At 48.7% G+C, this 11,008-nt stretch overlaps 1 protein-coding gene across 1 annotated transcript; it reads left to right on the top strand.

Annotated features, from left to right (window-relative positions):
• The first annotated feature begins 8,122 nt into the window (after window positions 1-8,122).
• On the top strand, window positions 8,123-9,819 carry LOC123185619 (probable aldo-keto reductase 3). Its single transcript, XM_044597473.1, has 5 exons — window positions 8,123-8,397; window positions 8,508-8,699; window positions 8,865-9,037; window positions 9,153-9,255; window positions 9,345-9,819. Exons 1-5 carry the CDS (start codon window positions 8,173-8,175, stop codon window positions 9,693-9,695), a joined length of 1,044 nt encoding a protein of 347 aa, XP_044453408.1. The 5' UTR covers window positions 8,123-8,172; the 3' UTR covers window positions 9,696-9,819.
• The last annotated feature ends 1,189 nt before the right edge of the window (window positions 9,820-11,008 follow it).

The raw sequence follows: 11,008 nt of genomic DNA, 5'->3' as shown, positions 1-11,008 counted from the left end.
AAAGAAATCTGCAGTGGCACATCTGCTCTCTGAATACATTGGCAAGAAACAAAACAACACCTAGTACCATCCATCTGCTATGGCCGTATCATGCAGTTTAACTAAGCACTAACAGGTAATTATATAACAGAAAACTTGGCGCGTACGTGTCACTTAGCTTGGGCAAGCAACATACCTCGTCCTCTTGGTTAGTCCAAACAAGCTGTATGCTGAGCCTCAACTCACCACCTGCACATTTTACAGCACCCATGAAATTTTCACGATCAGGAAGAAAAACAGGGTTTTCAACTACTATATTCAGTTTCATGGCATCAGTTGAACAGTTGAAAAAGAACAAGCTTCATTTAAATATCTTGCTGCTAACAAACATAACTAATGTCAGTACTCAAAAAATAGAGTGACCACACAGGGAACAAACAAACTATTCACTTTTTATTTCTTCAGAATTGGACCAGACAGAGAACAACTCCTTGGAAGCAAACTTATATGAAAAGGTTCAGCAACTTGAAACGTAACTCTTATATGAAAATCTTCTGTATGATCAAGTAAGCAGAGCACATGTATATACCTGTATCACTGTCTTGGAGCCAACAAACGCCTCAATTTTTCTCCAACCGTGATCGAACCTGATCGCCTATGCTTCTTCTTTCACTCTCCTGCATAAAGTTATTGTTACTACCTGGGAGGGATTATATGCTTGTTTACCACTACTAATACCATTTTTTAATATAATCTTCATTCTCCTGCTATTTCTTTTCTTACAAGTGTTGATGCCATAGTGTCTCAGGTTCTTCCTAGTTAAAACATGTGATTTTGAGAAGGAATTTGCCCAATTTTCGCAGGGAGACAAAACTTAGCTAAAAATTTGATATAACAAGTAGTCCATGAAATTATATTTCCTCTAGGCAAAGTAGAAGATATTATTTTGTTTTTCCTCTAAGGTAAAGGAAATAGCCATCACTTTGAAGTGTCTAATAGATGAAATAATGCATGAGTTAGAAAGATATGTGCAAGTGTCTGAAGGCATCCTGTGAAGCAGAGCTTCCAAATTGATCTTCTTGAAACATTGTTACTAAGTAAGGCTTAATTTCATATTTCTGCAAACTAAGGTAAACCAATTATTACATGCATAAATTTCTCATTTGGAGAAGCCAAGTATCAAAGGTTTCGAACCATGAGAATTTATTGCATTTTTCGGTGACAACACGGCTAGGAAAAAAAGACTCTGATACAGAGACTAATGACGCGATGCCCCCCTCCCTTAGAGGCATTATCACAAACACCTATCAAGCACAATCCTTTCACATGTAAACTTGAGCATGCTCTGGAAAAATCACGCAGCAAGCAAAAAATTGAACAGAGGATGCAAGAGGAAGGAGGGAGGGGGATGAGGGAAGAGGGAGGAAGGACGAAGGAGTGGTGGCTACCTGCCTACGGACTGGTCGCCGGCGTAGCTCCGGGCGGCAGCGTTGCTGGGCAGGAGCGCCTGCTCCAGGGAGGGGGCGCCGCTGGTGGGAGCGGCTGCTTGATGGGGGAGGCGCTGCTGGGGTCCTGTACCGGAGGCGGGGCAGCGGAGGGTTCGGCCGGCTGGGCGCGCCGCGGCGGCGGGCCGGCAGCGGTGGCGGCGGCTAGGAACCCTAGCTGTCGCGCTCGGGAGGGAGGTTGACGCAGGCGGGGCCGCGGGGGGAGGGGGACGGCGAGGGCGCGGGCGCGGGCGGAGGGGGGACGGTGAGGGAGGTGGTCGGGTGCGGCGGGGGAAGCGAGCACGGCCGGGGACGGCGAGCACGGGGGAAGTGGTGGGCGGTGGTGGTCAGGCGCAGGTGAGACGAGGCAGGGGAGGGATTAGAGAGAAATGGAGATTGGGGATTTTAGTGTGGGGGAGGCTTAGCAATGGCGCACCACCCAGGGGTGCGCCATAAGTACATCCATAGCAATGGCGCACCACCGAGGGGTGCGCCATAAGTAATTTAATCTAGCCCGACTTGTCAGGTTATATACAACCTAACCCTATCTACAACAGACCCCGCCCACTAGCCCGACTGGTCAATACGCAGCACACACACCAGGAGGTCCTGGGTTCGATTCCCAGGCTCCCCAATATTTTTTTATGCATTTTAAATCCTGTTTGATATTTATTTGTGTTTAAATATGTTCAAACTTGTTTAAATCATAACAGTAATATTTTTTATAAAAACAGTAATAACCCCCCCAGGGGTGCGGGGGGCCGGGTGCTCGTCGGCGGCGGTGGAGCGGGGGAGGGTTGCGGTGGGTCGTCGGCGGCGGTGGAGCTAGCTAGCGGGGGAGGGTGCGGGTGGGATCGAGATCGAGATGGAGGGGGAATCGAGATCGAGATGGAGGGGGATCGAGATCAAGTGTCCTCATGAATTCAAAAAGTGCCCATGAAATTTAAAAATATTCATGATATCAAAAAGTGCCCATGAAATACAATCGAGAAATGAAGACTACGATTTAAATACAATCGATCTTAGCTAGCTATCTGTTCACAATCTTCTTGCCCTTCTTTTTCGCAAATGGAGTTCTTCTGTGGAACGGACGTCCTTTAGGTAGGGTGGTCCTGCTTCTTCTTGTGGTGTGTGCTGCTACTTCATCGTCGTCGTCATGTTCGATCTTCGGGTCGCCGTACTTGTCGAAGTCTTGCTCATTGGCTACTCCATCCATTCCGATGATCTTCCTTTTGCCTCTCCTCACGACAACACGACTGGGCTTTGACGGGTCGGTAATGAAGAAGCATTGGTCCACTTGGGAAGCCAGTACCCATGGCTCATTTTTCGCGGTGACGTTTGCGCCCGCGGTCTTGGATTTGGCTTCGGGTATAACCATGGTGGTGAAATACCGGTCTTCTTTTAGGACGCTCTTGGCCCATCTGACACGGAACATCGGGACCTTCTCTCCAGCGTAGCTCAGCTCCCAGATCTCCTCGATCCTTCCGTAGTATCTGTCCTTGTCGTTGCCGGTGTAGGATTCCATCGTTACCCCGGAGTTCTGATAACCATCGCTCTTCATGTCCTTGTCCTCGGTGTAGAATGTGTAGCCGTTGATATCGTACGCCTCATAGGTCATCAGGTTGTGCTCGGCGCCCTGTGACAAGGCGAATATGAGTTGTTCTTCCGCGGAAGAATCCTCATGTAAAGGGTACGACAGAAGCTTCTGCTTGAACCAACGCGTGAAACATGAGTTGTGCTCTTTGAGTATATCTCCGTCCGTCCTCTGTTGGCCTCGGTCATTGTACGTCTTCTCAATAAAGGTTTTGTGCTCTACCACCCAAGGATCGACCACGTCTATGTGTTGTAGCGCGACTAGGTTTGCTCTTTCAAAGTCGGCGAGTCGACCCTCGAAGTCGACATGCATTTCGCGGCGACCCTCACGGTGACCCCATCCAGCGAGCCTGCCGAGGTGCCTGTTGACGGGCAGACCAACGGGGTTCTCGATGCCTAGATAATTCGTGCAGTAGGAGATGCACTCTTCGGTCAGAAAGCCCCTGGCTATACTTCCCTCTGGACGTGACATGTTGCGAACGTATCCTTTGATGACACCATTCATCCTTTCGAACGGCATCATGCTGTGCAGGAACGTCGGCCCGAGTTGGATGATATCCTCCACGATATGGACCAGCAGATGCACCATAACGTCGAAGAATGCGGGCGGGAAGTACATCTCAAGCTCGCATAGTATCACCACGATCTCTTCCTGTAGCCTTCTGAGTTGCCTCACGCCAATCGACTTCCGAGAGATGACGTCGAAAAAGTTGCATAGGCCAAATAGCATTTCACGGACGTGCGCGTCCATGATCCCACGGATTGCAACTGGAAGTATCTGCGTCATCAGCACGTGACAGTCGTGAGACTTCATCCCGCTGAACTTCTGCTTCGCTGGGTCTAGGTATCTGCTTATCTTCCCCGCGTAACCGTAAGGAAGTTTTACTCCTAGGAGGCAGGTGAAAAACTGCTCGATCTCCTCCTGACTTAGAGTGAAGCACGCGGGAGGGTAGTCATTTCCGGTCTTCTTGGCCTTTTTGCCTTTGCGACGACTTTCTGTGTCCTGCTTCGCCTCATCATCATCATCATTAGCGTGAAGCTCCTGCCTGATGCCCATTGATTTCAAGTCTGCCCTTGCTTTCGGCCCATCTTTGGTCCTCTCTGGCATGTTGAGCAGGGTACCAAGCAGACTCTCGCACACGTTCTTCGTGATATGCATGACATCAAGGCTGTGAGGCACACGGTGGATCTTCCAGTACGGCAAGTCCCAGAAAACAGACCTCGTTTTCCATACCTTCAGCAGCGGCTCTGGCGCCTTTCGCTTCTTTCCCGGCTCTGGCGCCTTTTGCTTCTTTCCCGGCAGTGGGCAGTCTTTCCAATTTTTCAACAGCTCGTCTATTTCCTCGCCGCTCCTCGTACACGGGCGTTTTCGGGGTTCGGTTTCACCATCGAACAGATCCTTGCGTTTCCTCCACGGGTCATCGTCGCGAAGCCACCTTCGATGTCCCATGAACACGGTTTTCGAAGACCCGGGATCTCTATCTAGCTGGCGATACGTTGTGTCATCCATGCACCTTACGCATCCAGAAAATCCGTGGACTACCTGCCCCGCGAGATATCCGTAACCGAGATAGTCGTGCACCGTCGTGAGCAGTGCGGCTCTCATAGGGAAATATTCTTTCTCTGCGGCGTCCCACGTATTGGCTGGCGTTTTCCACAGCGTGTCTAGCTCCTCCTTCAGCAGCCCCAGATACAGATTGATGTCGTTCCCTGGTTGTTTCGGCCCTTCAATTAGCATACTCATGTGAATGTACTTCCTCTTCATGCACAACCAGGGGGAAGGTTGTACATCCACACAAACACAGGCCAGGTGCTATGTGTGCTTCTCTGGCTGCCAAACGGATTGACTCCATCGGTGCTCGCGCCCAGCACGATGTTCCTTGGATCCTTCCCAAATTCTGGGTATTCGAAGTTCAACGCTTGCCACTGGCTCGCATCCTTAGGGTGACTCAGCATCTTGTCTTTTTTATTTATCTCCGGATCATTTCCGTCATCTTCCCGCTTCTTCTCCTCCCTATCCGCGTGCCAACGCAGGAGCTTTGCTACCTTAGGGTCCGCGAAATACCGCTGCAGACGAGGAGTGATCGGAAAGTACCACACCGATTTTCGAGGAGCTTTCTTCCTCTTCTTGTATCGAGTGACGCCGCACACCGGACATATGGTAGACTCCGCGTGCTCGTCCCGATAAATGATACAATTGTTCATGCACACATGGTATTTCACGTGCGGTAAATCCAGAGGACACACGATTTTCTTCGCCTCCTCGAAACTGGTCGGGCACTTGTTCCCCTTGGGAAGACGTTCGTGCCAGAATGACATGTTCTCGTCGAAGCATGCGTCGGTCATTTTGTGTTTTACCTTCATCTCCAGAGCCATGAGCGTTACTTTCAGGCGGGTATCCTCGGGCCTGCATCCTTCATACAATGGAGTAACCGCGTCTATCTCCAGTTGATCCAGCTTGGCTTTCTCTCGGGCGGCAGCTCTTGCGTTATCCGTCTGCTTGAGAAGCAGCTCTTGAATATGAGGGTCCTGCACCCAGCCTCCATCGTCGTCTGCTCCGGCATCTTCATCTTCATGATCATGCCCTTCGTCTTGATCTTCCTCATCATCATGTACGACATCTTCTACATGATGACTGTGTACAGCATCACCGTCGTGATCATGTCCTGGAGATTCTTCGTCTTCTCGCCCGCCCTCGCCGCGGTGGTACTTGTCTTGTTGCCCTTCCTCATTTCTTGCCCGGCCCCGGCCATGGACGACTTCATAGTCATCTTCATCACCTTGCCACCGATAGCCATCCATGAAACCACGCAAGAGCAGGTGGTCCCGCACCTGCCCGGAATCCGGGTCCGCAATAAGGCTCTTCAGCTTGCATCTTCGACACGGACATCTTATCTCCGTCTCGTTCTTTTGAAGCATCTCGGCCTTCGCGGAGCTCAAAAACCTATTCACGATGCCTTCAGTCATCGTGCGGACCATGGTCGCCTGCGGGGTAGAGCAAAACGATATTTTAGAACCAAGAAAAAATTTGGCATGACCTTCCCTAAAAATAGGACCAAAAAGAATGCATAGTGCCAAAATTCTCGCCGAAACGGAAATGAATCAAAACATTCCGGCAAAATATTGGCAACTATCGCATTTCAAATACCGGTACCTTCAAACACAAACATATATGCAACACCACAAACACATGCAACACCACAAACATACATAAATCTAGCTAGGCCACAAAAAGTGCATGTGCACGTTGTTGGAGCGAGTTAGGGAGAAAAAAAGTAGATCTACATCATGAAGATAGCTTTCCCCTTACTTACCTATCAAAAAAGGTAATTTCACCACTTAATTTTGATGAATCTATGGTGAAAATGAGGTGAGGAGGAGAAGGCAGCCGAAAGCTTGGAGAAGGAGGTGGAGGGAATGAAGTGGGGAAAGTGAGTGGGTAGGTGTGGGGCTGTCCAAAATATCTTGTTGGGGTCACAGGTTACTAATGGCGCACCTGCAGGTGGTGCGCCATTAGAAGTTTTGCAAAAAAGTAAAAAATATAAATATATATACTAATGGCGCACCGTGTAATAGTGCGTCATTACTAGTTTAAACTAGTAATGGCGCACTGTGAAACGGTGCGCCATTAATAGTTTTGCAAAAAAAAGAATAAGAAAAAAATTACAGTAATGGCGCACTCTCTGCCTGGTGCGCCATTACTAGTTAGAACTAGTAATGGCGCATTGTCGACCTGATGCGCCATTAGCATGTATGAAAAAATGGAAAAAAAATTAATACTAGTGGCGCACCCTGTTTCTGGTGCGCCATTAGTGTCTTCCACACTAATGGCGCATCACCAACAGGTGCGCCATTAGTATATAGTAGTGGCGCACTACTTCCCTGGTGCGCCATTAGTATCAATACTATCTATAACCCTTTTCCTAGTAGTGTTCATCATATTCCGCCAATCCCTCTTTGTTCCCTTCTAACATGGTATCATCCTAACCGAGCCAAACCCTCGCCGCTGCCCACTGCTTCCGCCCTGCGCGCCGCCCCCGGGGCGGTCGGCCTCCATGACCGCCGCTGGGGGCATGCCGCTCCTCCTAGAGTTCGCCCGCCGGTCGTGTTGATCGGTTGCCTTAGAGAGTCTTTTTTCCCGAGCTCGTGCTCCAGATTTTTTTTGTCTCTCTCCCGCCGGTCATCTTGATCGGCATTTCTTTTTTGGTTTCCGATCTTAGATCGGTTTGCGTCGCCCACCGCCGTCGTTGACCCCCGTGTGCCTCTACTACAACACCGGCGCGACCGGCCGGCTCCATCACCGACCCGGCGGCCTCGCACGACAAGCCCTCATGGCCGTCACCCGTGCGCCGGAACACCCGTCGATCTACGCCGGCCGTCTGCGCCCTGCTCCGGCCGGGACTCCTGCATCGCCCTGACCCGACGGCCTCATGCCATGCGGCAGCCCATCATAGCCACTGTTCGCGCATCGGCCCGCCCATCGATCCACGCCACCCGCCTTCGCCGCGTCAGCACGGTGGCCATGTGGTCTGCCTCGCCGGCCTCGTCCTCAGCTGCGTCGGGCTCGTCGGCTGCCTAAGCTCGGGCGCTGCTGCTACATTGGTCGCTCCGGCCTCGCTGCCCAGGCGCCGACGCTGTTTTGGCAGCCCGGGTGCCGGTGCTGACGCGCTCGTCCACATATCGTCCCACACCGTCCGTCATCGCCGGCCTCATCTCGGACTCCGCCGCCACCCCACCTTCGTCGAGCGGCGTCCCCGATCTCTTGCGCGATCGGCTTGATCACCTGCTCGTCCCCGCCACTCATTGTCATGGAGTACGAAAAATCTAGAAGAGGACCTCACCATTTTTGTGGCGGTACGGCGGGCGTCATCGATGTGCATTTCAATTTAACAATATATTAGAAGATTTTTTATCATGCCCAAAGATCATGTCCATTTCAATTTAACGTACGCGACCCTCTGCTCTACTTTGGCAGCTTATTCAACCCGCAGCCTGGTGACCTACTCCATGACGCCCTCGACCGCACTATAAATTGCACCGCAGCTCAAAGCTCCTGACCTACTTACTCATCCACCAATCATCAGTCCATCACACACGCAGCGCAGGCACGGACGACATGGCTGCTGCTCCGGTGGTCGTGCCGCGCATGAAGCTGGGCTCTCAGGGGCTGGAGGTCTCGGCGCAGGGCCTCGGCTGCATGGGCATGTCCGCTGTCTACGGCGAGCGCAAGCCCGAGCAGGACATGATCGCGCTCCTCCGCCACGCCGTCGCCGCCGGCGTCACCTTCCTCGACACCTCCGACATCTACGGCCCCCACACCAACGAGCTCTTGCTCGGCAAGGTAATTACCATAGCATAGCCACCCGACGTGCTCCTTGGCTCCCTGCTAGTAGTTGCCATATCATTCGCACGCGGATGTCTGACCGGCATGAGTTCTCTGTGATAAAGCAGGCGCTGCAGGGAGGGGCGAGGGAGAAGGTCCAGTTGGCCACGAAATTCGGCATCACGCCGGCCCGGGAGGTCCATGGCGATCCGGCGTACGTGCGGGCGGCGTGCGAGGGCAGCCTCGCTCGGCTCGGCGTCGACTGCATCGACCTCTACTACCAGCACCGCATCGACAAGAATGTCCCCGTCGAGATCACGGTCAGTACTACGTACTCCCTCCGTAAAGAAGTAAAGTTGTAGTGATTGACGTACTCCCTACGTATTACTAGCACTTGTTCAACTTCGTCTCATTGACTCATTTATACACATTGAGGCCTTGTAGGTATTGACCAGTCTACCTTCTTGACTTCTGTATGCATGTAGATGGGTGAGATCAAGAAGCTAGTCCAAGAAGGAAAGGTGAAATATATCGGGTTGTCGGAGGCCTCATCATCGACAATAAGACGGGCACACGCAGTTCATCCCATCACCGCCGTTCAGCTAGAGTGGTCTCTGTGGTCAAGAGACGTTGAAGAAGATATAATCCCAACTTGCAGGTTTTTGCAACGACCACAGAACTACCTTTTTCTTTTCACAGTTTGTTTTCAGAATCAGCTTCATAGTACTAACGAAATGTCCTAAAAAGAACTTCAAAATTATTTTCTGTTTCAGAGAACTTGGCATCGGAATTGTGGCGTACAGTCCACTAGGTAGAGGTTTTCTATCCACGGGACCTAAACTGATGGACACATTACCAGAGGACGATTTCCGCAAGGTAATGAACTACCCATGATACTTCATGCGGTTAGCTAGCTTACTTTTCTCCTTCATTTTTCTAACAAATGTATCACATTGCGTTTCCAGAATCTCCCAAGATTTCAGCCCGAGAACATGGAGAAGAACGCGGCGATATTCGAGCGTGTGAGCGAGATGGCTGCAAGGAAGGGTTGCACGTCGTCGCAACTCGCGCTGGCTTGGGTTCACCACCAGGGAAGCGATGTGTGCCCCATACCTGGCACAACCAAAGTTGAGAATTTCAGCCAGAACGTGAGAGCATTGTCTGTGCAGCTCACGGCTGAGGAGATGACTGAGCTGGAATCCTACGCCACCATGGACGCTGTCCATGGTGATCGGTACCACAATGCGTATTTGATGAATCTAAACACCTGGAAGGACTCCGAGACCCCTCCCTTGTCGTCCTGGAAAGCCACTTAGTTGGCTATCATGGGAATCATTATGCTGATGCTTTGTTTCACTGTTTTGAAATAGTTGCAAATCAAATAATTTCATGACCACCCCGTGCATGGATGAAATCATGAAACCACCAATTGTTCACTCATGCCTTCGATCCAAATTAATTGACACAACTCTTACACAACCTCTATACAATATTGTATAGAGGCCGCATCAATTAATTCGAATCAGATGGAGTAGCACAACCTCCCTATGATACGTTCACAACACTACGAAGTAAGAAATACCCTTGTATTTGGAATATGATGTATCCCCTTAGTTTCTAACTTTTTCACTACCTATGGCTCTAATTCTCAAGCGACCTATTACCTTTCGATCACCCTAAATATTTATTTCGTCAAATCAAATAAAGAAAACATGCTAATATTCCCGTTCGTTCCCTGCCCTACAACACCGGGGATCTCATTCCTTGCGCGGGTCATGGGTGGGCTACAAAACACGCACTGTCACCCCCAGTAATGGGTGGGCTGTTAGTTTGTTTATGTCCTTTTTCTTTCTTGCGCTTTTTCTTCTTTATTCTTTTTTCACTTTAATTTTTGTTATTATTTTTTAGTTTCCAAATTTACGAACTTATTAGAAAAGAATGAACTATTTTGAAAATTACAAATTATTTTCATATTCATGGTTTTTTTGAAAATCCCAAACACTTTTTAAATTCGTAAACTTTATTGAAAATCAAGAAATTTTTTCCAATTCATCATTTTTTTCAAATAAGCGAATATTTTTCAAAAAAATAACAAGTTTCAAACTCATGAACATTATTTGAAATTCATGAACTTATTAAAACAGATGAACATTTTTTAAAATTTGTGGATATTTTTTGAACTCATGAATTTTTTGAAATCCATGAACATCTTTAAATTTAGGAACAATTTTGAAATGCGTGAACTTTTATCGACTCCATGATTTTTTTATGAATCAGTGAACATTTTTTTGAACTCGTGACATTTTCTGAATTGACGAACATTTTTTAATTGGGGAACAGTTTTTTTAATCCTTGAACATATTTAGTATTCGCATTAATTTTTTGAGTCAAAGATTTTTTTGAAATAGGAATATTTTAGCAGTTGTGAATGTTCTTTTGAATTCATCAACATTTTAAAAAATTTGGCACATTTTCAAATAGATGAATATTTTAAAATTCGTAAACATTTTTAAAAATATGAGAACAGTTTTTATCTTTGCCATTTTTTCAAATTCGATTCTTTTAAAAGCAGGAACAGTTTTCATTTTGTGAAGATTTTACGAAATTTGGATGGAAAAACGAAAATCTT

Source organism: Triticum aestivum, chromosome 2A (assembly GCF_018294505.1).
Source record: "Triticum aestivum cultivar Chinese Spring chromosome 2A, IWGSC CS RefSeq v2.1, whole genome shotgun sequence".
Lineage (NCBI taxonomy): Eukaryota > Viridiplantae > Streptophyta > Magnoliopsida > Poales > Poaceae > Triticum > Triticum aestivum.
This window is presented reverse-complemented; position numbering and strand designations above follow the sequence as displayed.

What these genes read in the sequence shown, in the direction of transcription:
- LOC123185619 (XM_044597473.1), top strand. Translation starts at nt 8,173, where the DNA reads ATGGCTGCTGCTCCGGTGGTCGTGCCGCGCATGAAGCTGGGCTCTCAG. An exon ending in ACGAGCTCTTGCTCGGCAAG is followed by an intron (nt 8,398 to 8,507) that starts GTAATTACCATA and finishes GTGATAAAGCAG; the next exon opens with GCGCTGCAGGGAGGGGCGAG. An exon ending in ATGTCCCCGTCGAGATCACG is followed by an intron (nt 8,700 to 8,864) that starts GTCAGTACTACG and finishes GTATGCATGTAG; the next exon opens with ATGGGTGAGATCAAGAAGCT.